The sequence below is a fragment of the Somniosus microcephalus genome, chromosome 24, assembly GCF_052327205.1.
Source record: "Somniosus microcephalus isolate GS21.2 chromosome 24, FLI_Smic_1.0, whole genome shotgun sequence".
Classification (NCBI taxonomy): domain Eukaryota; kingdom Metazoa; phylum Chordata; class Chondrichthyes; order Squaliformes; family Somniosidae; genus Somniosus; species Somniosus microcephalus.
Genome location: NC_141010.1, coordinates 5,964,584 through 5,991,002, shown reverse-complemented (window position 1 = coordinate 5,991,002; position 26,419 = coordinate 5,964,584). Strand labels below are relative to the sequence as shown.

Sequence of the window (26,419 nt, the reverse complement as noted above, 5' to 3'; positions counted from 1 at the left end):
TCCTTGAACCGTGCATGGCGAGGGAGTGTCATGTGTGGAATGCAGCAGATCATGGCTGAGAGATGTTACAAGTGATATCCTGTGGTTCTTTCACTCGATTACCTTGAAGAGGTTGTGAAATCTCAGGATTTTCTCTTCTCGGATGTTTTATCTCCCGTTATCTAGTGATCGATGACACGTGCCCTTGTCCCACCAGAATGTTGCAGGACACTTAAATCGCTAGCGAACTGCAGCGACTTGTTCTGCACCGACAATATCCGCAACAAGCAATAAGATGAATGACCGGTTAATCTGTGTTTTTTTTTATGGTGTTGATTGAGGGAGGAATCTTGGACGGGACACCCGGAGACCTCCCTGCTCTTCTTCCAACAGCGCCATGTGATGATAAACATCCGCCTGAACATCCGTAGGATAGCTCCAACAATGCAGCTCTCCCTCAGTACTGCACCAGAGTCTTTGCCTCAACTATGTGCTTAACTCCTGATTTGATGGCTGTGCCTTCAGCTGCCTGGGCCCCTAAGCTCTTGAATTTCCTCCCTAAACCTCTCCGCCTCTCCTCCTTTAAGTCGCTCCTTAAAACCTACCTCTTTGACCAAGCTTTTGGCCACCTGTCCTAATATCTCCTTATGTGGCTCGGTGTCAAATTTTGTTTGATAACCGCTCCTGTGAAGAGCCTCGGGACGTTTTACTAGGGCGATTTCACGGCCCAGGCAGCTGAAGGCACGGCCGCCAATGGTGGAGCGATGAAAATCGGGGATGTTCAAGAGGCCAGAATTGAAGGAGCGCAGAGATCTCATAGGGCTGGTGGAGGTTACAGAGATAGGGAGGGGCGAGGCCATGGAGGGGTTTGAAAACAAGGATGAGAATTTTAAATGACCCAACTTATAGACGTGTAAAAGTTACTGGGAGTAATTTTCACTTTGAGAGTGGGCAGAAGATTGACATTTGTCGCCTGTTAAACTCACCGCCTGATCTTCCTTTCTATTGGCTTCAGTGGAATTGAGCAGTGTGTTTAACGGGAGGATTATCTGCAAACTGCCCCCTTTTCTGCCCATGCCCAGTGTGAAAATTACCCTCACTAAACGGAATTGAAAAGCTGTGCATCAGTTTAAATGATGAAGCCACGACGGGAGCCTGGGTACAAACTGGTTAAAGGCACATTATAGGACCGAGGTCAGAAAGCGCGCAGGAGCACTGTAATTAGGATTGCTTCAACGGTAGGTACTTTTAGTGATCTGCCGTTTATCTTGAAGTATGTATTGGAGACAGATGATGGGACCCAGGTCGTCCTACCAAATTTAGAGGATTAGAATTTAAAAGCAGAGAAGTTGTGTTAAACTTGTATCGAACCTTGGTTAGACCGCACTAGGAGTACTGTGCACAGTTCTGATCTCCATATTGCAAAAAGGATATAGAGGCACTGGAGAAGTTGCAAAACAGTTTTACAAGGATGATACCAGAACGGAGAGGTTATACCCATCAGGAAAGGTTGTACAAGCTGGGGCTCTTTTCTCTGAACAAGAAAAGGCTGAGGGGTGACCTGATAGAGGTCTTTAATATTATGAAGGGGTTTGATAGGGTAGACATAGAGAAGATGTCTCCACTTGTGGGGGAGACCAGAACCAGGCCATCAATATAAGATAGTCACTAATAAATCCAATAGGGAATTCAGTAGAAACTTCTTTACCCAGAGAGTGGTGAGAATGTGCAACTTGCTACCATAGGGAGTGGTTGAGGCGAATAGCACAGATGCATTTAAGGGGAAGCTGGATAAACACATGAGGGAGAAAGGAATAGAAGGTTATGCTGATAGGGTGAGACGAAGAGGGGTGGAAGGAGGCTTGTGTGGAGCAGAAACACCAGCATGGGCCAGCTGGGCTGAATGGCCTGTTTCTGTGCTGTAAATTCTGTGTAATTGTATTTCAATTGAAGGTATCTCCTTCCCAATAAAAGATATGAGGGCTGATTTCCCTCATACTGAGCATTCCGAAGATCCACAACCCTCTGCGTGAAGAAATTTCTCCTCATCTCAATCCTAAATGACTGACCCCTTATCCTGAGACTATGCCCCCTAGTTCCAGACTCTCCGGCCAGGAGAAACAGCTGGAGTCCTCCTAAAGGACGTGACCAGGCAGAAAGGAACAGGAGGAGGCCATTCAGCCCCTTGAGCCTGTTCTGCCATTCAATTAGGTCATGGTTGATCTGTATCTTAACTCCATCTACCCGCCTTGGTTCTGTAAACCTTAATACCCTTACCTAACAAATGCCTGTCAATTTCAATTTTGAAATTTTCGATTGACCCCCAGCCTCAATAGCTTGTTGGGGGAGAGAGTTCCAGATTTCCACTACCATTTGTGTGAAGAAGTGCTTCCTGACATCACCCCTGAACGGCTTCGCTCTAATTTTAAGGTTATGCCCCCTTGTTCTAGACTCTCCCCACCAGAAGAAATAGTTTCTCTCTATCTACCCTTTCAAATCCTTTAATCATCTTAAAGGCCTGGGTTTAATCTCTGTTGCTTGAGCGTGAATCCAAGTTTGATCTGTACCACCATCGAGGCAACAGTCGAGAGCAAAAAGGCTGCATTAGTGTAACTTCGAAGCTGTGGGTCGGGCAGAATGACCGTGTTGATCACGTGGCCAGTCACAGCCTGAGCAGAGCCAGCATTCACTCGCCCAAATTTATTCAAAGTCAATTCTAATCAGGTTATATACGTTCACGAGCAGCTCCAGTCCCAAACCTGATTCATTTTGAACAGATCTGCTTTACAGCCTGCCGTCCCCTGGGTCTACCCTGAGCTTGACTCAAATGAGTTCATATCAGATTTATAAATAAGCACAGAACCTTGAGCTGATTTGAATTGATTTCCATTTGGATGAAACACAGGGGGTAGAAGACGGGATGTATATGGAGCAAAAAAAAAAAATGCTCGAAGGTAGGAAAGGATTTAGTTGCAATAGTCTTGCGGGGAGATTTCACTAATGAGCTTCCTTTTGGACAAAATTGTTAGTGTAATAAAACTGCAAGCCTCCTGGATTTTACATTTCTAAAGAATGACTCATTCAAAATTCTGCTTCAAAAAATTGCTCCCCTGGCTGGCCTCCCAACTTCCACCCTCCGTAAACATCAGCTCCAAAACTCTGCTGCCGTGTCCTGACTCGCACCAAGTCCCGCTCGCCCATCACCCCGTGTGCTCTGGCCTACATTGGCTCCTGGTCTGGCAATGACTCAATTTTAAAATTTTCATCCTTCATAGTTTTCAAATCCCACCATGGCCTCGCCCCTCCCTACTCTGTAATCTCCTCCAGCCCTACAACCCTCAGATATCTGTGTTACTCCAATTCTGGCTCTCGCTCCACCATTGGCGGCTGTGCCTTCAGCTGCCTGGGCCCTAAGCTCTGGAATTCCCTCCCTAAACCTCTCCGCCTCTCTCCACCCCTCTCTCCTCCTTTAAGACGCTCCTTAAAACCTACCTCTTTGATCAAGCTTTTTGGTCACCTGCCCTAATATCTTCTTATGTGGATCGGTGTTAAGTTACAAGGTGGATGCACAACTGCTGTGTCAAGCCATGCAGTACCCGAGCTGGGCGAACTCTGCTTTTCAACTGTGAGGTTGACCTTCAACTTGCCGCCCAGGCAGAAGACGGGTGTTACAGATCATAGAAACCGCCCGACTTTCATTCGCGTTAAAAATCAATGGAAGTTAGATTCGGTCACCGTGTGGAAATCACTGGTGTCCATTATCAGTCAGTAATCCGGAAAGTCATGGAGTACGTTTTACCGACAGGTGCTGTTCCTGTACGGGACACTTAACGTGCTCGTAGCAAACCCCTCTGCACACTTGTTTAACACGGGTGTTCGCAAGTTAGTGGCAACATTGAGAAAGCACACTGAGCTAGTCACAATATATATTAATGATCTAGATGAAGGAACTAGATGTAATATCTCCAAGTTTGCAGACAACACAAAGCTGGGTGGGCGTGTGTGATGTGAGGAGGATGCCGAGAAACTCCAGTATGATTTGGACAGGTTGGGTGATTGGGCAGATGCATGGCAGATGCAGTATAATGTGGATAAATGCGAGGTTATCCACTTTGGTGGCAAAAACAGGAAGGCAGATTATTATCTGAACGGTAATAGATTGGGAGAAGGGGAAGTGCAACGAGACCTGGGTGTCCTTGTGCACCAGTCGCTGAAGGTAAGCATGCAGGTGCAGCAGGTGGTTAAGAAGGCAAATGGTATGTTGGCCTTCGTAGCGAGAGGATTCGAGTACAAGAACAAGGATGTCTTGCTGCAGTTGTACAGGGCCTTGGTGAGACCACACCTTGAGTATTGTGTGCAGTTTTGGTCGCCTTATCTGAGGAAGGATGTTCTTGCCATGGAGGGAGTGCAGCGAAGATTCACCAGACTGATACCTGGGATGGCAGGAATGATGTATGAGGAGAGATTGGGTCGATTGGGCTTATATTCGCTGGGGTTTAGAAGAATGAGAGGGGATCTCATTGAAACTTATAAAATTCTAACAAGACTAGACAGACTAGATGCAGGAAGGATGTTCCCGATGGCAGGGGAGTCCAGAACCAGGGTCACAATCTAAGGATAAGGGGTAAGCCATTTAGGACTGAGATGAGGAGGAATTTCTTCACCCAGAGAGTGGTGAACCTGTGGTATTCTCTACCACAGAAGGCAGTTGAGGCCAATTCATTAAATATATTCAAGAAGGAGTTGGATATATTTCTTAAGACTAAAGGCATCAAGGGATATGGGGAGAAAGCAGGGACAGGGCACTGAATTTGGATGATCAGCCATGATCTCATTAAATGGCGGAGCATGCTCAAGGGGCCGAATGGCCTGCTCCTGCTCCTATCTTCTATGTTTCTATGAGAGATTTAGTACAAGTAAGATATTGGGGTTATCCAAAACCAGGGGTCATAAATATAGGATGGTCACTCAAATCCAATAGGAAATTCAGGAGAAACTTCTTTACCCAGAGAGTGGTGAGAATGTGGAACAGGGAGTGGTTGAAGCGAATAGTATAGATGCATTTAAGGGGAATACTAGGTAAGTACATGAGGGAGAAAGGAATAGAAGGATATGCTGATGGGGTGAGATAAAGTAGGGTGGGAGGAGGCTGGTGTGGAGCATAAACACCGGCACGGACCAGTTGGGCCGAATGGCCTGTTTCTGTGCTGTACATTCTATAGAAAGAAAGACTTGCATTTATATAGCGCCTTTCACGACCACCGGACGTCTCAAAGCGCTTTATAGCCAATGAAGTATTTTTGAAGTGGAATCGCTGTTGTAATGTGGGAAACGTGGCAGCCAAGTTTTTGCACAGCAAGCTCCCACAAACAGCAATGTAATAATGACCAGCTAATTTTGTGAAGTTGATTGAGGGATAAATATTGGCCAGGACACCAGGAATAACTCCCCTGCTCTTCTTCAAAATAGTACCATGGGATCTTTTAAGTCTACCTGAGAAAGCAGACAGGGCCTTGGTTTAACGTCTCATCCGAAAGACGGCATCTCCGACAGTGCAGTGCTCCCTCAGTACTGCACTGGAGTGTCAGCCTAGCTTTATGTGCCCAAGACTCTGGAGTGGGACTGAAACCCACAACCTTCTGACTCAGAGACGAGAGACTGCTACCAACTGAGCTACGGCTGACAGTTGTAATACTATTTAATGTTGTGCTCGTACGGAAGTAGCTCCTGTGTGTACCTGCATTATGGAATACATCAACCCTGGTTAGGATTTGTTCAAACGATGAGGCATCTCCCAATTGACACTACAATGGGTCATTCAACCAACGCACTGGGTCATGGAGGTTAGACTCTGTCACTCTGCTGACCTCTCCACCTCAGCTAAGATGCTGCCAACTGGAGGCCAAGCAGGGAGAGAGGCAACTTCAGCTGCAGAGTCGTCCCGGGGCTGATGTGATCATCCCTTCACCTGGTGTTGGCATAGGCCCTGGGAGCAGGGCAGTTGCCCGTTTCTGTTGGCTACAGTTGGTGAAGAGGCTTGATCGGCAGTCCATCTACCACCTTAAACATTCACCCCCTCCACCACTGGCGTACCATGGCTGCAGTGTGTACCATCTACAAGATGCACTGCAGCAACTCGCCAAGGTTTCTTCGGCAGCACCTCGCAAACCCGCAACCTCTTCCACCTAGAAGGACAAGGGCAGCAGGCGCATGGGAACACCACCACCTGCAAGTTCCCCTCCAAGTCACACACCATCCTGACTTGGAAGTAAATCGGCCGATCCTTCATCGTCGCTGGGTCAAAGTCCTGGAACTCCCTCCCTAACAGCACTATGGGAGCACCTTCACCACACGGACTGCAGCAGTTCAAGAAGGCGTCTCACCACCACCTTCTCAAGGGCAATTAGGGATAGGCAAAAAATGCCGGCCTTGCCAGTGACGCCCACATCCCGTGAATTAATAAGTAAATAATTTTCTTTTTTGAAAAAGTCTGAGAAGACCAGGGAATGGGAACAAAAAAGGAGGAATGTACAGAGAGTAAACACATCACTTGGTGTTCTTTCTTTCAGAGGATGACTTCCCTCCACCCATACCCCCAGAGGAAGAAAGCGATGGTACCGGCTGCCCAGGTAACTTTATTGATTAGTATGGAGATTCCAGGTTCCGCTCCAGAATTCTGCTTTTCAGGCCTGCAAATCTGAAGTTTGGTTTCTGACTTATTTAAAGGTTAGGCAACTTCAGATCTCCCCTCATCCCGTTTTAAAATTCATGTGTCCCCCCCACCCCCTCTACATTATGTGCCCAAGTCACCTACTGCATTGAGTGTTAACTCTAGCTCATGTGATGACTCAATTGTCGGAACACTGCCTGCTATGGAACTGAGCCACATCGACCAGCAAATAGTGCCATCCCAGTATCTCCATCAGTTAATCCAGGAAGTGGTATTGATGGATGTCTGCAGGCTCGACTGTTCCCTTTCCCCAACCCCCCCCCCAACACCCTTCCCTCCCCCTGCCCCAACCCCATATTGGAAAGTGCACATAAGGGCACTTAAAAACATGGAATGAAAAATGGCCATTTGGCCCATTTCAAGCTCCTTCCACAGCCCACGTACAATCTACCCAATCATTGACACTGCTGCCCATTTAATCTCCTTCCACAGCCCATGTACACTCTCCCCTATCATGGACTGTACCCACCCATTGAACCTCCTCCCACAGCCCATGTACGCTCTCCCCTATCATGGACTCTACCAACCCATTTAATCTCCTCCCACAGCCCATGTAAACTCTCCCCTATCACGGACTCTACCCATCCATTGAACCTCCTCCCACAGCCCATGTACACTCTCCCCTATCATGGACTCTACCCACCCATTGAACCTCCTCCCACAGCCCATGTACACTCTCCCCTATCACGGACTCTACCCACCCATTGAACCTCCTCCCACAGCCCATGTACACTCTCCCCTATCACGGACTCTACCCATCCATTGAACCTCCTCCCACAGCCCATGTACACTCTCCCCTATCACGGACTCTACCCACCCATTGAACCTCCTCCCACAGCCCATGTACACTCTCCCCTATCATGGACTCTACCCACCCATTGAACCTCCTCCCACAGCCCATGTACACTCTCCCCTATCATGGACTCTACCCACCCATTGAACCTCCTCCCACAGCCCATGTACACTCTCCCCTATCACGGACTCTACCCACCCATTGAACCTCCTCCCACAGCCCATGTACACTCTCCCCTATCATGGATTCTACCCATCCATTTAATCTCCTTCCACAGCCCCTGTACACTCTCCCCTATCACGGACTCTACCCATCCATTTAATCTCCTCCCACAGCCCCTGTACACTCTCCCCTATCACGGACTCTACCCATCCATATAACCTCCTCCCACAGCCCATGTACACTCTCCCCTATCACGGACTCTACCCATCCATTTAATCTCCTTCCACAGCCCCTGTACACTCTCCCCTATCACGGACTCTACCCATCCATTTAATCTCCTCCCACAGCCCCTGTACACTCTCCCCTATCACGGACTCTACCCATCCATTTAATCTCCTCCCACAGCCCATGGACACTCTCCCCTATCACAGACTCTACCAACCCGTTTAATCTCCTCCCACAGCCCATGTACACTTTCCCCTATCATGGACTCTACCAACCCGTTTAATCTCCTCCCACAGCCACTGTACACTCTCCCCTATCATGGACTCTCCCTTCTCATTTAATCCTCTGAGGAAATTTACTGTAGAAATACTCCTTGATTGTCCAAGTTCATCAGCCAAAACTCCACTATATTCATCCAGCCTCACGCTGCCACTGTTCAGTGCTGGCCCACCCCCTCAACCACAGACGCCATGCTGTCTCTTCTAGAACAGTCACGCAGGAATCATTATGTTCTGTGGAGCATCTGATCAGCACTGTGTATATCTATCTCTATAAACCACCATTCCCATACACAATAGGATCTTTATCCACGCAGGCAGTCCCTTTTAGCAGGACTGGGGATGAAAATAAGTTAAAATGACTTTAGAAGTTCTCAATGTGCTCACATGTGGGTTCCAGATGACGGAGGCACTGAAGTAAATGACTGTTAGAGACTAGCATAAAATCACAAGGCTTGTTGCTGCAAATCTGTGGAATTTTAAGTACTAATGGGGTTCGGAGAGAGATCCTCTTTCATGCCAACTGGCAGCAAATCCATGGGTGGATTGAGATACACTTAGGGCTCCAACTTACTGACTGCTAATGGAGTCTGAGCAGATCAGATATCCCCGAGCCTGCCAAGCTTATGTTCCAATGGGTCTGAAACTCAAACATAGTGAGGACTCGAGCGTGAGTGACTAACGGTCCATAATTATAACTATCAGGAAAGCTTGAACAGGCTGCGGCTCTTTTCTCTAGAAAAGAGAAGGTTGAATGGTGGCCTGATCGAGGTCTTTAATATTATGAAGGGATTGCGATAAGGTAGACGTAAAAGATGTTTCCACTAGTGGGGGAGTCCAAAACTAGAGGCCATCAATATAAGATAGGCGCTAATAAATCCAATAGGGAATTCAGGAGAAACTTCTTTACCCAGAGAGTGGTGAGAATGTGGAACTTGCCACCATAGGGAATAGTTGAGGTGAATAGTATAGATGCATTTAAGGGGAAGCTAGATAAGTAAATAAGGGAGAAAGGAATAGAAGGATTTGCTGATAGGGTGAGATGATGTAGGGTGGGAGGAGGCTTGTGTGGAGCAAAAACACCAGCACGGACCAGTTGGGCCGAATGGCCTGTTTCTCTGCTGTACATTCTATGTAAGTTAGCGACTAGCAGTCCATACAGGCTACAGTTTGAAGATTCTCAGCCCAAAGGAATTTCTGATCTTTGTCTTTTGTGTTTGGTCGATGCTGCAGTAAAAAGTCCCACGTTCAATTCTCTGTCTGTGCTACACTTGGCTTCAGTGGCCCTGGTCCAGGGAGATAGACATCAGACAGGGTCTTGCTCCCAATAGCCAACCAAAACCCCGCTGGAAAGTGCACGTGGGGTGAGATTGGGATCTAAGTGGCTGTGATGGTCTCCTATAATGAACAGTCAATTCACACATGAGGAATAGCCACTTGGGCGTGGGACTGGAGAGGTACTGATGCTTGTAGAACACCTAGCCCAATAGGAGTCAGAGCCTCAAGAGAGGAACCGGGAGAATTGTGGGGGAGGAGTGGGCGATGGGCGCAATGAAACCAATTCAAGCTTAAGGAAGCAGGGAATTAGAGGTAACCTTATGACATGGGTTAGTAATTGGTTAAGAGGTAGGAGACAGAGGGCTAGATTTTCGGGGAGCCATCAGGCGGGGTTTCAGGCGTGTCGGGGGGAAATCCCGACTTTGGGGGTCCCGACACCATCCCGCCCAAAACCCCGCACCACGTAAATTTCAGGGGCGGCGGGTACCTGCCCTACACTGGGACCCGCCAAAACCAGGCGGGAAGGGATTAGTGCCAATTAACTGCCTGTTAACAGGTAGTTAACGGGCAGTTTTTAGCCTAATCCCCATTTTGAGGGGTCTCGTGTGGGTTTCCCGACGGCTCCAAACCACGCCAGGTTAGAGCAGCGGGCCGTCGGGTTGAATGAGTTGGAGGGGTCGCGATGTCGGTGCTCAGGTGAGTGATGTGTGCATGAGTGTAAAGGTAAGTGTGTTTGGTGTGTCTAAAGTGTGTAAAGAAGTTTTACTTACCTTTACTTACCTTCACAGCCTTTCTTCCTGTAGCCGTCGGGAGCGCAGCACTCAGCCAGAACTGAAAGCTGAACGGCTGCGATCTGTCAAAAGTGACAGCCTTCAGCTTTTAGTGCTGCTGAGATTTCTGAATGAGTCTGCGCAGAAGCACTCATCTTAGAAATCAGACTGTCAGTGTTTGACAGCTTCAAACAGCTGTAAAACACTGATATTTCATCTGTCAGAAATCTTGACAGATGAAATTTCAGTCTGTGACGTCACCTGTTGCGGGTGGCCCTTAATTGGCCTGCTGAGCCCGCTGGGCGGGCTCAATAAGGTCAATCAAGGGAAAATCGCGCGGATTGGCCGGACGTCGAAGTAGGCGGGTCAGAAACCCGAAAGGGGAAGTCCCGCCATCTTCCCGACAGGTTCGACAAAATCGGCTCGTTTTCGGAGTGGCAGGCAGTGACCAGCGGGGTGCCGCAAGGATCTGTCCTGGGACCCCAGCTGTTCACAATATATATAAATGATCTGGATCAGGGAATTGGATGCAATATTTCCAAATTCGCTGACGACACTAAACTAGGAGGAGGGGTGGGCTCTGATGAGGATGTCAGGAGGCTACAGTGCGATTTGGACAGGTTGGGGGAATGGGCGGATACGTGGCAGATGCACTATAATGTGGATAAATGCGAGGTTATCCACTTTGGGGGTAAAAACAGGAGGGTGGATTATTATCTAAATGGCAATAGATTGGGAGATGGGGAAGTGCAGAGGGACCTGGGTGTTCTTGTGCACCAGTCACTGAAGGAGAGCATGCAGGTGCAACAGGCGATTAAGAAGGCAAATGGTATGTTGGCCTTCATATCAAGGGGGTTCGAGTATAGGAATAGGGATACCTTACTACAGCTGTACAAGGTGCTGGTGAGACCGCATCTGGAGTATTGTGTACAGTTTTGGTCGCCCCATCTGCGGAAGGATGTTCTTGCCATGGAAAGAGTGCAACGGCGATTCACCAGGCTGATACCTGGAATGGCGGGAATGACCTACGAGGAGAGATTGAATAGTTTGGGCTTGTACTCACTGGAGTTTAGAAGATTGAGAGGGGATCTCATCGAAACATATAAAATTATGGCAGGCCTGGACAGGCTGAATTCAGAGAGAATGTTTCCAATGGCAGGGGAGCACAGAACCAGGGGCCACAGTCTAAAAATAGCGGGCAAATCATTTAAAACAGAGATGAGGAAGAATTTCTTCACTCAAAGAGTGGTGAGCCTGTGGAATTCCCTGCCACAGAGGGCTGTGAAGGCTAATTCAATAAATATTTTCAAGAGAGAATTGGATATATTTCTGAAGGCTAAGGGGATTAAGGGTTACGGAGAAAAGGCGGGGACGGGGTACTGAACTGGTAAGATCAGCTATGATCTCAGACGAAGATCAGCCATGATCTCATTGAATGGCGGAGCAGGCTCGAAGGGCCGAATGGCCTACTCCTGTTCCTATCTCTATGTTTCTATGTCCCCAGAGAGTAGGGATAACGGGAAAGTACTCTGATTGGCAAGATTGGTGTTCCCCAGGGATCTGTCCTGGGGCCTCAGCTTTTCACCATATTTATGGGATGGCAGGAATGACGTATGGGGCGAGATTGGGTCGAGTAGGCTTATATTCACTGGAGTTTAGAAAAATGAGAGGGGATCTCATTGAAACTTATAAAATTCTAACAGGACTAGACAGACTAGATGCAGGAAGGAAGTTCCCGATGGCGGGGAAGTCCAGAACCAGGGGCCACAGTCTAAGGATAAGGGGTAAGCCATTTAGGACTGAGATGAGGAGGAATTTCTTCACCCAGAGAGTGGTGAACCTGTGGAATTCTCTACCACAAAAGGCAGTTGAGGCCAACTTATTAAATATATTCAAGAAGGAGTTAGATGTATTTCTTAAGGCTAAAGGGATCAAGGGATATGGGGAGAAGGCAGGGACAGGGTACTGAATTTGGATGATCAGCCATGATCTCATTAAATGGCGGAACAGGCTTGAGGGGCCGAATGGCCTACATCTGCTCCTATCTTCTATGTTTCTATGTTATTCATGACTTGGATGAAGGAAGAGAGAGAGTTGTATATCCAAGTTTGCAGATAACACCAAGTTAGGAGGCATAGTAAGTTGTGCAGATGGGTTCAGGAAGTTACAAAAGGACATAGATAAAGTGGACAACACTGGCAGATGGAGTACAATGTGGGCTCATGTGAGGCCATTCTCTTTGGTTCTAAGAAAGACAAATCGGAATATTTTCTTATGGACGACCGACTGGGAACCTCGGAGGAGCAAAGGGATTTGGGAGTTGAGGTACACAAATTGCTAAAGGATAGTGGACAGGTAGTAAAAGTAATCAAAAAGGTTAGCCTTTATCTCAAAGGGGGCTGGAATCCAAAGGGGACAAAGTTATGCTTCAGTTGTACAGAGCCTTGAGGTACAGATCAGCCATTCAGTTTGGACACTGCATCTCAGTGCAGATTTACCAGAATGATACTGGGGCTTAAAGGGTTAAATTATGAAGACAGGTTGCATAGACTGGGCTTGTATTTCCTTGAGTTTAGAAAGCTGAGGGGTGATCTAATTGAAGTATTTAAAACAATAAAGGATTCGATAGGGTATTTCCTCTGGTGGGGGAGTCCAGAACAAGGAAGTACAATCCTAAAATTAGACCCAGGCCGTTCAGGGGTGATGTCAGAAAGCACTTCTTTACACAAAGGGTGGTGGAAATCTGGAACTCTTTCCCTGAAGAGGCTGTAGATGTTGGGGGTCGATTGAAATTTTCAGGACTAAGATGGAAGAATTCTAGTTAGGTGAGGGTATCAAGGCATGTGGAGAAAAGGTGGGTAGATGGAATTGAGGTACAGATCAGCCATGACCTAATTGAATGGCGGAACAGGCTTGAGAGGCTAAATGGCCTCTTCCCGTTCCTATAAAAACAGAATGGCATTTTATGGTTGCCTGATGTAGGTGGGGTTAAGGAAACCAGGTCACAGTTGGGTCTAGATTGTCACCTCCTCTGGTAGGCAAGAATGTGAGACACACAGACTCCCCGGTGGATCGTTGAAGTGTTATGTTCGGAAGTGAAGGTCGAGCCACCTTTCTTATCATCAACACCACATGCATCATTCCTAAAAGCTTTTCCAAAGGAAAAGCCAGGGAGAGGTAAGGGAGTGTGCGGGCAGGAAACCTCTGTCCAGCTCTTTTTCCTATTCGACTGTGTGGAAAGGAAACAGGCCCCTGACGCTTTGCAATTTTAAATAAAAAGCTAGAGGAAGCAAGCGTCAGGTTGCTTGAAGGAATGGCGCAATAAAGCCTCTGCTTCACAAGGCTGGATGAGCCCACAGTGAAATCGTCCATAAGATTAATTGGTTCTAATCCCTGGATCTCAAAACTGTCTGGCACACGCATCCCCCTCCCTGTGGTGAATCATCAGGGCAGATGTTTGTTTGCACTGACTGGGTGTAACGTATCGCCTGGACAGGACGGAGCAAGGAACATTGGCTGGGGAAGGTCCCACACCAGACCCTGCCCTGCTTTCTTCCCATTGGGTTACATAGAAACATAGAAGATAGGAGCAAGAGTAGGCCATTCGGCCCCTCGAGCCTGCTCCGCCATTTAATGAGATCATGGCTGATCACCCAAATTCAGTACCGTGTCCCTGCTTTCTCCCCATATCCCTTGATCCCTTTAGCCTTAAGAAATATATCTAACTCCTTCTTGAATATATTTAATGAATTGGCCTCAACTACCTTCTGTGGTAGAGAATTCCACAGGTTCACCACTCTCTGGGTGAAGAAATTCCTCCTCATCTCAGTGCTAAATGGCTTACCCTTTATCCTTAGCCTGTGACCCCTAGTTCTGGACTCTCCCGCCATCGGGAACATCCTTCCTGCATCTAGTCTGTCTAGTCCTGTTAGAATTTTATAAGTTTCAATGAGATCGCCTCTCATTCTTCTAAACTCCAGCGAGTACAAGCCAATCGACCCAATCTCTCTTCATACGTCATTCCTGCCATCCCAGGTATCAGTCTGGTGAATCTTCGCTGCACTCCCTCCATGGCAAGAACATCCTTCCTCAGATAAGGCGACCAAAACTGCACACAATACACAAGGCGTGGTCTCACCAAGGCCCTGTACAACTGCAGCAAGACATCCTTGCTCCTGTACTCGAATCCTCTCGCTATGAAGGCCAACATACCATTTGCCTTCTTAACTGCCTGCTGCACCTGCATGCTTACCTTCAGCGACTGGTGCACAAGGACACCCAGATCTCATTGCACTTCCCCTTCTCCCAATCTATTGCCGTTCAGATAATAATCTGCCTTCCTGTTTTTGCCACCAAAGTGGATAACCTCGCATTTATCCACATTATACTGCATCTGCCATGCATCTGCCCAATCACCCAACCTGTCCAAACCATACTGGAGTTTCTCGGCATCCTCCTCACATCACACACGCCCACCCAGCTTTGTGTCGTCTGCAAATTTGGAGATATTACATCTAGTTCCCTCGTCTAGATCATTAACATATATTGTGAATAGCTGGGGTCCAAGGACCGATCCCTGCGGTACCCCACTAGTCACTGCCTGCCACTCGGAAAAAGACCCGTTTATTCCAACTCTTTGCTTCCTGTCTGCCAACCAGTTCTCTATCCAAGTCAGTACCTTACCCCCAATCCCATGTGCTTTAACTTTGCATGCTAATCACTTATGCGGGACCTTATCGAAAGCCTTCTGAAAGTCCAAATACACCACATCCACTGGTTCTCCCTTATCTATTTTACCAGTCACATCCTCAAAAAATTCCAGTAGATTAGTCAAGCATGATTTACCTTTTGTAAATCCATGTTGACTTTGTCTGATCCTGTCACTGTTTTCCAAGTGCTCTGCTATTACATCTTTTATAATGGACTCTAGCATTAATTGGATTAATTGGAAGGCAGCTCCATCGTGAGCCTCCAATCTACCTGCCCCGGTTATCCTCTCTGAGATCCAGGCAGACGACTACCTTGCACAGAATCTACAGCACAGAAACAGGCCATTCAGCCCAACGGGTCCGTGCCAGTGTTTATGCTCCACTCAAGCCTCCTCCCAGCCCTCTTTATCTAATTTCGAAGAGCAGGGGAGTTCTCAGGTGTCCTGGGCCAATATTTATCCCTCAACCAACATCACTTAAAAAAAAACAGATTATCTGGTCAATATCACATTGCTGTTTGTGGGAGCTTGCTGTGCGCAAATTGGCTGCTGCGTTTCCTACATTTCAACAGTGAATACACTTCAAAAAGTACTTAATTGGGTGTAAAGTGCTTTGGGATGTCCGGTGATCGTGAAAGGCGCTATATAAATAAAAGTCTTTCTTTTCTTTCTAATCCCATCAATATATCTTTCTATTCCTGTCTCCCTCGTGCTTATCTACCTTCCCCTAAAGTACATCTATGATATTCGCCTCAACTACTCCCTGTGGTAGCGAGTTCCACATTCTCACCACTCTCTGGGTAAAGAAGTTTCTCCTGAATTCCCTATTGAATTTATTAGTCACCAGCTTATATTTATGGCCCCTAGTTCTGGTCTTCCCCAGAAGTGGAAATATCTTCTCTGCGTCTACCCTATCAAGCCCCTTCATAATCTTCAAGACCTCAATCAGGTCACCCCTCAGTCTTATCTGAAAAGAGAAAAGAGCCCCAGCCTGTTCAATCTTTCTTGACAGTTATAACCTCGCAGTTCTGGTATCATTCTAGTAAATCTTTTTTGCACTTTCTCCAGTCCCTCTATCCTTTTTATATATGGAGATCACAACTGTGCACAATGCTCCAAGCGTGGTCTAACCAACGTTCGATACAAGTTTAACATAACTTCTCTGCTTTTCAATTCTGTCCCTCTAGAAATGAACCCCAGTGCTTTGTTTGCTTTTTATTATGGCCTTATGAACTTGCATCGTTACTTTTAGTGATTTGTGTATCTGTACCACCAGATCTCTCTGCTCCTCTACCCCATTTAGACACTTCATGCTTCATGCCCATGTGTTTAAGATGATTAAAGAAATTGATAGGATAGATAGTGAGAAACTATTTCCTATGGTGGGGGAGTCCAGAACAAAGGGGCATAAACTTAAAATTAGAGCTAGGCCGTTACAGCACAGGTTAGATACAGAGTAAAGCTCCCTCTACACTGTCCTATCAAACACTCCCAGGGCAGGTACAGCACGGGTTAGATACAGAGTAAAGCTCCCTCTACACTGTCCCGTCAAACACTCCCAGGGCAGGTACAGCACGGGTTAGATACAGAGTAAAGCTCCCTCTACACTGTCCTATCAAACACTCCCAGGGCAGGTACAGCACGGGTTAGATACAGAGTAAAGCTCCCTCTACACTGTCCCATCAAACACTCCCAGGGCCGTTACAGCACAGGTTAGATACAGAGTAAAGCTCCCTCTACACTGTCCCATCAAACACTCCCAGGGCAGGTACAGCACGGGTTAGATACAGAGTAAAGCTCCCTCTACACTGTCTTATCAAACACTCCCAGGGCAGGTACAGCACGGGTTAGATACAGAGTAAAGCTCCCTCTACACTGTCCCTTCAAACACTCCCAGGGCAGGTACAGCACAGGTTAGATACAGAGTAAAGCTCCCTCTACACTGTCCCTTCAAACACTCCCAGGGCAGGTACAGCACGGGTTAGATACAGAGTAAAGCTCCCTCTACACTGTCTTATCAAACACTCCCAGGGCCGTTACAGCACGGGTTAGATACAGAGTAAATCTCCCTCTACACTGTCCCATCAAACACTCCCAGGACAGGTACAGCACAGGGTTAGATACAGAGTAAAGCTCCCTCTACACTGTCCCTTCAAACACTCCCAGGGCAGGTACAACACAGGTTAGATACAGAGTAAAGCTCCCTCTACACTGTCCCATCAAACACTCCCAGGTAAGCTTGGGTTAGATGTACCTTTTATTCTGTCCTAAGAACAATTACTTAAACCAAAAGACAAGAGCTGATGTGTGTGGGCAGAAACCTCAGTTAAGCTGTAGGGCAAGTGCAATTAGTTGAAAAATCAGTCTAGATTTATGACGTTAAAGGGTTAAGAGACTTGCGTGTTTAAGTTTGATTTGCAGCAACATCTGCAGAACCCATTTCCCAGCATTGGCCTTACAGAAGGAGAGGGATAGTGTCTGACTGGAAGGATTTCTGCCGCTTCACCTGCCCGAGGAAGTCCTGCATGGTGTCGGGAACCGGACCTACGCAGACTCTGCTCCCCCCACCCCCTCACCCCACTGCATCCCATTTCTCAGCTATTCTGCTGTGGGTGGGGAGACGGTATGGGGATAGCTTGTTCAACAAGCCATGGCAGCATATATATGAGTGGTTGGGAGAGATCTGCTCTTGCTTTGGAGAGACTAGAAATTAGGAGGTGGGGGACGAGAGATGAGCGTTCTCTTCAAAAGCGATCTTTTTTGCTTGGATTTAACTTCCAATAATAATCGTTTTATTTTGGAATTTTGTTTTAAATTAAACTTCATGAATTGTTGCATGCTTGTTAACAAAATTGAAGCCCATGGGATTAAAGGGACAGTGGCGGCGAGGATACAAAATTGGCTAAGTGACAGAAAGCAGAGAGTAGTGGTGAACGGTTGTTTTTCAGGCTGGAGGGAAGTATGCAGTGGTGTTCCCCAGGGGTCAGTATTAGGACCACTGCTCTTTTTAATATATATCAATGACCTGGACTTGGGTAAAGGGGACATAATTTCAAAATTTGCAGATGACACAAAGCTTGGAAATGTAGTAAACAGTGAGGAGGATAGTAACAGACTTCAGGAGGACATCGATAGGCTGGTGAAATGGGCAGACACGTGGCAAATGAAATTTAACGCAGAGAAGTGTGAAGTGATTTGTTTTGGTAGGAGGAGAGGCAATGTAAATGAAATGGTCCAGTTTTAAAGGGGGTGCAGGAACAGAGAGACCTGGGCAACGTTCCCTCTAACCGGGCAGCCCGGCACCGGCTTTTTCAATGTTAAATTTCACTCGTGCGAAACTGTGAGTGGGCAGCGCAGCCTCTTAAAGGGGCCGCGCACCCCAAAAAAAATTAGGGGCAACATTGGACCTGGGGGCGTATGTACGTAAACCTTTGTAGCTGGCAGGACAAGTTGAGAAGGCTGTTAAAAATGCATACGGGATCCCTGGCTTTATAAAGAGAGGCATAGAGTACAAAAGCAAGGAAGTATGGTAAACCTATATAAAACACTGGTTGTGACATGTATACAAATAGTACATCACAAGCACACAGGTAGAACTCTGTAAAACAATGTTAAACTGATGTGTACTCCCCAACTGCAGCCTAAAACCAATGAACACATTCCAATCTGTAATGTTCCTTAACCAAACAACACTTAAACTCTGAATAATATGAAGTTCTGTTTGCTTAATAATTAGCCTTAAATGGATCAAGGTCCACCACAACACTCCCAGTGCGGGACTGAGGGAGTGCTGCACTGTCAGAGGTGCTATCTTTCAGATGAGACATTAAACCGAGGCCCCGTCTGCTTTCTCAGGTGGAGGTAAAAGATCCCACGGCCACTATTTTGAAGAAGAGCAGAGGAGTTCTCCCCGGTGTCCTGGCCAAAATTAATGCCTCAGCCAACATCACTAAAACAGATTGGCCTAGAAATTCAGTTGGGCGCGCCAGCCGTTAGCGCCTTAGGAGGAGTAGATCTCGAGCGCTAGGCGCTTATCGCCCGGGCGCAGCGCGATCTGCGCCTCTCCCCAACTTCAGGACACATTTAGCGCCGGCGCAAAGTCTTAGCGCGCGCAGATCATGACGTCATTTAATAGTGCAACGCCCTTTGTGCGCCCCAAACCGGAACTTCACTCGCGCCGGCCCATTGTGCGCCGGGCGGCCCGAGCGACTGTGAAGTGGAACGGTACACAGGCCAGCCGGGCCGCGGGGAGCGCAAATTAAAGGGCACTTACCCAGCAGTATAAAGGCCAGCCATTTTGCAGCATTCACTCTTGTGCAACGGTTTTTTGGACAGAGACCAAGGAGGAGAGTTTACTGGTTTGGACCAACACTTGGACAGGTATTTTTGGCTCAGGCCAGAGCTTACCAATTATCTTTGCCTTCACTCAGAGCTCAGTGTTTGCCAGCATATAATGGGGGCTGCATTGGGTGGCAACGCTGAATTTCAGCCTTATGCCAGAAGGGCTTACAGACGCCGTGAGAGAGTGGCAGCCCTGGCTAGACGCAGAGGGGGCAACAGGCGTCGCCAACTGAGGCCTTACCCACGCAGGGTATACCGCCAGCAGACCTCCTATCTGACCATGTCTGCCGCGATGTGTGTTAGGAGGCTGCGATTCCGAAGGGAGGTGGTTGCAGACATCTGCCGGCTGCTTCAGAGAGATCTGCAGCCACAGCTGATGCGCAGGACGTCTCTGTCGGTGGCAGTGAAGGTGACGGTGGCTCTCAACTTCTATGCCTCCGGCTCCTTCCAATCCGCTACTGGGGACATCGCTAACATCTCCCAGTTCGCCGTGCATTGCTGCATCCGCCAGGTGACCGAAGCCCTTTTCAGAAGGAGACATCAATTCATCTCCTTCCCCATGACCCTGGACAAGCAGCAGCAGCGTGCAGTGGGGTTTGCAAGAATAGCGGGCTTCCCCATGGTGCAGGGCGCCATTGACTGCACGCATGTGGCTTTGCGGGCACCTCTTGAGCATGCCGAGGAGTACCGCAACCGGAAGGGCTACCATTCCCTCAATGTACAGCTGGTGTGTGACCACAGGCAGCGCATCCTAGCTGTCAATGCCCGCTTTCCAGGCAGCAGCCACGATGCTTTTATCCTGCGACAGACAACTGTGGCTGACATGTTCCAGGCACAGCCTCCCCCAAGAGGATGGCTTATCGGGGACAAAGGCTATCCTTTGTGTACCTGGCTCATGACCCCGCTCCGCGCGCCCACGACCCCTGCTGAAGAGGCATACAACGAGAGCCATCAAGCGACGAGGAACCTCATAGAACAAACAATCGGCGTGCTCAAGCAACGGTTCCGCTGTCTCGATCGCTCCGGGGGAGCCCTCCAGTATTCGCAGGATCGAGTCTCCCAATTCGTCGTCGTTTGCTGCATGCTGCACAACCTGGCTATCCGCAGGACTCAGGCACTGCCACCTCACGTTGGACCACCACCTCAGGAGGAGGAGCATGAGGACGACGAGGACGAGGAGTACCAGCCCAGGAGGGACGCACAAGGTCCAAGGGCCGCCCGTCGGCGGCTTATTGAACGTCACTTCTAGGCCCCCTGTCAGGGAATGGCTTGTGCCAATGATAGAACATGATTGCAGCCGCTCCGCAAGCCCTCAGCCGGTTAAGGCAACAAACACTTCAAAGATCAAACATGGACAATGTGAATAAATAAAAAGCTTTATTGTACAAACTCTGGGCCCTTCCCACATGAAAACCAAAAACAGACGAAACCCCCAAAAAACACTCAAACACATTACTCGCTCCCACAACCTGGAGAGGATTAACAAAATAGGGCAACTAAAATGGCCGTCATTCTCGGCCTTCGTCAAAAACAAACATCACATCATCGGCCTTCAAAAAGCAAACATCCAATTCTCGGCCTCAAGAAACAAACACAAATGGCCACACATTCGACTATTTGGCCCACTAGGGCAATGCCTTGGCCATCTTTGGGTGGCCCCTGCCCGCCCTGCTGCTCCGCCTCAAAGTAAGGCCATTGGCTGCTGCAAGGCTGGGGGCAGGCTCCTGAGGGGCACATGTCGTGACGGCAGATGCCCTTGGGGGTTGGCCTAGTCGAGGTCTGGCCGTCGAGCGGGCGGCTGTTGATTGCTGCAGCTGTGGCTGGTCAGCATCAGTTGCTGCAGCAGCTCCTGGCAGCTCCACTGGGGGAGTGGCAGTGGCGGCTGGAGGAATGGCGGCAAGCTGGCGGATGGCAGGCGCTCGCTGGTCGCCTGAGACACTGGCAGTCGCCTGGGCCAGCACTGCAGCATGCGCACCAATCTGCCGAGGGACAGACCGCTGTGCTGCTGCAGCGCGCCGGGTGCCCTGGCGATGCCTGGCTGACACAGCGAGTGTGGCAGCAGTGAGTGCCCGTGTTGACCTGTTCACTGACCGCAGCAGAGCAGCCAGTGACTGGACGGCACCACTGATCACCTGGCCAGTCGCTGACAGATCTGCCCGGTATTCCGCCCGACTGGTGGCCTCTAAGGGCCCGAACTCGGCCACACTCCGAGAGAGGGAATCGATGGACTCAGGCAACCGTGCCACTGCCGCCATGAGCTCCGTGTGCCGGCGCCCCGAGTCCGCGGACAAGTCTTCGAGGCGTTCCATCTCCTCGGCGAAGAGCATCTCCTGACTGGAGGCCGGACTCTCCCTCTGGGGAGAAGGCCGCCGAGCTGGCCGACCCTTCCTGCGTTGCTGGAGGCTGCTGGGCCCAGCAATTGGACTCCCCTCCGACGCATCCCCCCGCCTTTCTGCAGCACGCAGGTCCCAGGAGCTCCCCTCCCCTTCGACACTTCCGCCACGCTGCCCTCCAGGGAAGACGTGTCCCCTACATTGGCCTGGGTGGCCGCGGCTGAGGGTTCCCCTGATGGGCCGCCTTCCTCTTGCTCCTCCTCCTGCTCCTCCTCGGAGGGTCTGTCACTGGCAAGTTGAGGGACCTCCTCTTGACCATCTGAAAGCAGGAAGGCACAAGAGTAGCTTTAGAGTGAGGAGAGGGCGTCAGTGCGGGATGCATGAGTGGTGGCATTCAGCGCATTGGTCGGACAGTGGCAAAGGATGTAGATCTGATGCGCAAGTGGGACGAGAGAGGTGCAAAAGGTGATGTCCTTACCATTGCTGCCCAGAACAGGGTCGGCATCTCCACATGCAACGGGCCCAATCACCCGGCCACCCATGAGGCGCTCCACGCGATGTTGCAGGTCGGTGAGTGGCTGGATATGGGGTCGGCCTCCCCCGGTCGCAGTCAGGCTCTTGCGATTATTCGCCAGCTTGGCCTGCAAGAGAAAGGACGGCCTCTAAGTACAGTGTGTCGCCGTGATCTTGTGTGCACTGCCTCCCATGGTGGAATAGCCTGGCCAGTGTGTCGCCATGATCTGGTGTGCACTGCCTCCCATGGTGGAATAGCCTGGCCAGTGTGTTAAGTGCAGAATGTGCAATTGATGCTCATGCCTGTGCCATAGCTGCTGGATGAAGGCTGGCCATTAGAGCTTTCAGGTCCCTTTGCCCATAATGTGAGGTGCACATGCAAGGATGAGGAGGTCATTGGAAAGGGTACTCACCCTGACAATGCGTGTGAGGTCATTTAACTTTTTGCGGCATTGGGCACCGGTCCTGGGGACGTCGCTGTTGGCTGACAGCTTGCTGGCGACATGCCTCCAGGCTCTCCTGTAGACGCAGACCGTCGCCTTCTTGCCGTTGTCCGGGTACAAAACATGGCGCCTCTTCTCCACAGCAGCAAGCAGCACACTCAGATCACGCTCTGAGAAGCGCTGCGCACGTTCACGGGCCTTCTCCATGTCTTCAGGCGCTATTTGGGTCCAGCAGCAGTGTTCAGGCCTAGCTGGAGGGCTCCACTATCCAGGGCGTGGCAGCAGACACAGTTGACCCTTCCCCCTTAAGAGCTGGCCGGCGCCAGGGTGTCTGCTGTCAATCACGAGATGGCCGCACCTGCGCTGCGCCCGGCCTCGGCGCTATCGATCACCACCTCCGGCTTAGCGCCCAAAGAGAGGCGTCCAGCAGCAGTTTTAGCGCTCGCCCGAACTAGTAGGGCGAAGCTAATGAATATCGGAGAAGTGGCATAGATTTGGCGGCGGCCGCAAACTTTAGCGGACGCCCCACTTTAGCGCCCCAAAAGTGGTGTCAATGAATTTCTAGGCCATTATCTGGTCATCATCACATTGCTGTTTGTGGGATCTTGCTGTGTGAAAATTGGTTTCCTGCAGTACAGCAGTGACTACACTTCAATAAAGTACTTCATTGGCTGTAAAGCACTTTGGGGATGTCATGAGGTCGTGAAAGGAGCTATAGAAATGCACGTTCTTTCAAGTTTTTTCTTTCTATCAACACAATAATGCGTTCAGCATCACATGGGGCAACACTTCTCGCCTCATCAAGCAACGTCATCCCGCTTGCCTTGATAAATGCCACAGGAAATCCACCAGTAATTTAAAATAAACGGGTTAATGACAGCATTGAAATAGCACAGATAGGCATTGACACGCACGTGTTAGCTGGTGAGCTAAAGATAGAGCACAGAGGGAGTTGAGCCCCGAGGAGGTTAGGAAGATCTGTCATAGAATAATATTTAATCACGACTTTGTTTTTTCTTTATATTTAGAAACCCTTTGCCTTTTTCCCAGAGATCTGATTACATTCCGGAGTACCGAGCCCACGATCCCTGGGCTGTGAAGAGCATTGCAGTACAGAGCAGTAGAACATGGCATCTATACAATGTGTGACAGCCAGAATTCCCGAGGGAAGCGGGGGCGGGGGGATTACTAAAAGCACCATTGTTCTATATTTATAACTTATTTTTAAGCCCCCTCCACTGATCAAGAATGAGGCACATCAGCAACTGGCTTTTGAACTGGGAATCGGGTACTGTACGAGACCATTCCCGGGGAGGGTGAGGATGAGGTAGAGGGGCCTCAGAAAGGTTTTTAATTTCGCCCCACCCACCCACCCCCCTCTTTCCCTGCCCCAGGCAGGTTTGGGCTAGATTGTCGGTATTTTTAATAGGAACAGGAGGAGGCCATTCAGCCCCTCGAGCCTGTTCCGCCATTCAATGAGATCATGGCCAATGTTGCCGTTCATTTTTTTTGGGTGCGCGACCCCTTCAAAGTATCGTGCATCCGTGGTTTTTCCCATTGAAAAGCCGGTGAGCCGGCTGCGTGGGAGGTCTAGAGCGTCGCATGGCCACGCAGCTTAAAGTGAATATTAATCATGGCTGACCTGTATCCTAACTCCTTCCACCCTTGGCTCCACATCCCTTAGTACCCTTGGCTAGCAAAAATCTGTCAATCTCGGACTTAAAATTATTAATTGAGCTCGCATTTTGTGGGAGAGAGTTCCACACCCCTACCACCCTTTTGTGTGAAGACGTGTTTCCTACCTGCTCTCCTGAATGGCCTGGCTCTGATTTTATGTGCCCTTGTCAGTGACTTCTCTTAAAAGATCAAAATATCATACGTGCAAAATATAATAGGGCAACACAAGTTTGGTATTTGTACAGAAGCCTGAATTTCGTAGCTCTGTGTCCCAGGACGTGCAGATGTTAATTGTTGAGATTCGTGATGACTTTTCATCATCAGCCAAAGCAGGCCTCAGTCCCGTCGGGTTTTGGGAGCTGCACAGCTCCATGTAAAGGCAACATTAGACACTCATCTCTCACCACATCTCTAGAAGAACAGAAAAAATAGATTAATAACATATGCGAAACCTTTAATTGTTAGTTTTGCAGGATTCTGGGCACCACAGGCATGGAGTACTAAAGCAAGGCGGTTATGCTAAACCCTTTATAAATCACTGGTTAGGCCCCAGCTAGAGTATTGTGTTTAATTCTGGGCCCCGCACTTTAGGAAGGATGTCAAGGCTTTGGAGAGGGTGCAGAGGAGATTTATTAGAATGGTACCAGGAATGAGGGACTTCAATCATGTGGAGAGCCTGGAGAAGCTGGGATTGTTCTCCTTAGAGCAGAGAAGCTTAAGGGGAGATTTAATAGAGGTGTTCAAAATTAAGAGGGATTTTGCTAGAGTAAATATAATTTCCACTGGCAGGAAGGTCGGTAACCAGAGGACACAGATTTAAGATAATTGACAAAAGAACCAGAGGGGAGATGAGAATTTTTTTTTACACAGCGAGTTGTTGTGATCTGGAATGCGCTGCCTGAAAGGGCGGTGGAAGCAGATTCAATAGTAACTTTCAAAAGGGAATTGGATAAATACTTGAAAGGGAAAATTTGCAGGGCTATGGGGAAAGAGCAGGGGGGAGTGGGGCTAATTGGAGAGCTCGTTCAAAGAGCCGGCACAGGCACGATGGGCCGAATGGCTTCCTTCTGTACTGTGAGATTCTATCTGCATTAAAATCATGCAGGACGGAGTTTGTTAAGAATCATGTATGTTTCCAACACAGAAGGAGGCCGTTGTGACTGTACCAGCTCTTTGTTAGAGTAATCCACAGGTAATCTTCCTTTGCTTTGAATATTTATCTACATTTCCTTTAAAAGTTGCAGTGATCTCTGCCTCAACCACTCCCCGGGGCAAAGCATTCCATGCTCCAACAACACTCTACATACGGTAATTTCTCCGAATCTCTCTCCTCACTATCTTAAATTGATGATCCCTCATAACTGCCTCCCCAACCAGAGCGAATAATCTTTCCCTATTCACTCTATCAAAACCCTTCATAATTTTAAAAACCTCGGTTGAAAACCCTTCAGAAATTTTTAACAAACCTTGATTAAATCTCCCAGTCTGCCCCAGTGGAAGTCGTCCCAGTCTCTTAGCTCTTGTCATAACCGTAGTTAGGCATTCGTAAACTCTGGTCTACATTGGCTCCTGGTCCTCCAATGCCTCAAAATTTAAAATTCTCATCCTCGGGTTTAAATCCCTTTTGTACTCACCGGTCCCTAGTTTTGTAACTTCCCCTACAACCGCCCCTGCCCAGAACTCTCCATTCCTCACACTAGCCTATTGTACAACAACAACTTCCATTTATACAGCGCCTTTAACATAGTAAAACATCCCAAGGCGCTTCACAGGAGTGTTATCAAACAAAATTTGACACAGAGCCACATGAGATATTAGGGAAGATGATCAAAATCTTGGTCAAAGAGGTAGGTTTTAAGGAGCGTCTTAAAAGAGGAGAGGTTTAGGGAGGGAATTTCAGAGCTTAGGGCCCAGGCAGCTGAAGGCACAGCTGTCAATGGTTGAGCGATTAAAATCATCTAACTCTTCCTCCCTTCGTCCTATTCCTTCAGCCTCCTGAGCCCCACACTCCCTAAACCTCACCGCCTCTCCACCTCTCACTTCTCCTCTGAGACCCTCTTAAAACCCTCCCTCTTTGACCAAGCTTTTGGTTACCCTCCTTTGGCTCAGCCTCCATTTATTTGATTGGGGCTCTGTGAAGCATCTGGGGAGATTTGTCGTGGGCAAGTTGTTGCTTTGTAAAAACACAG

General features: G+C 48.7%; 1 protein-coding gene across 1 annotated transcript in view; it reads left to right on the top strand.

The window, feature by feature from the left end:
- Positions 1–26,419, top strand: part of skap1 (src kinase associated phosphoprotein 1) — a 504,878-nt gene that overhangs the window by 381,004 nt on the left and 97,455 nt on the right. The window contains exon 11 of the mRNA XM_085966146.1: positions 6,549–6,608. Within this exon, the coding sequence (XP_085822272.1) occupies positions 6,549–6,608 (60 nt within the window). The remainder of the gene's footprint in view (positions 1–6,548; positions 6,609–26,419) is intronic.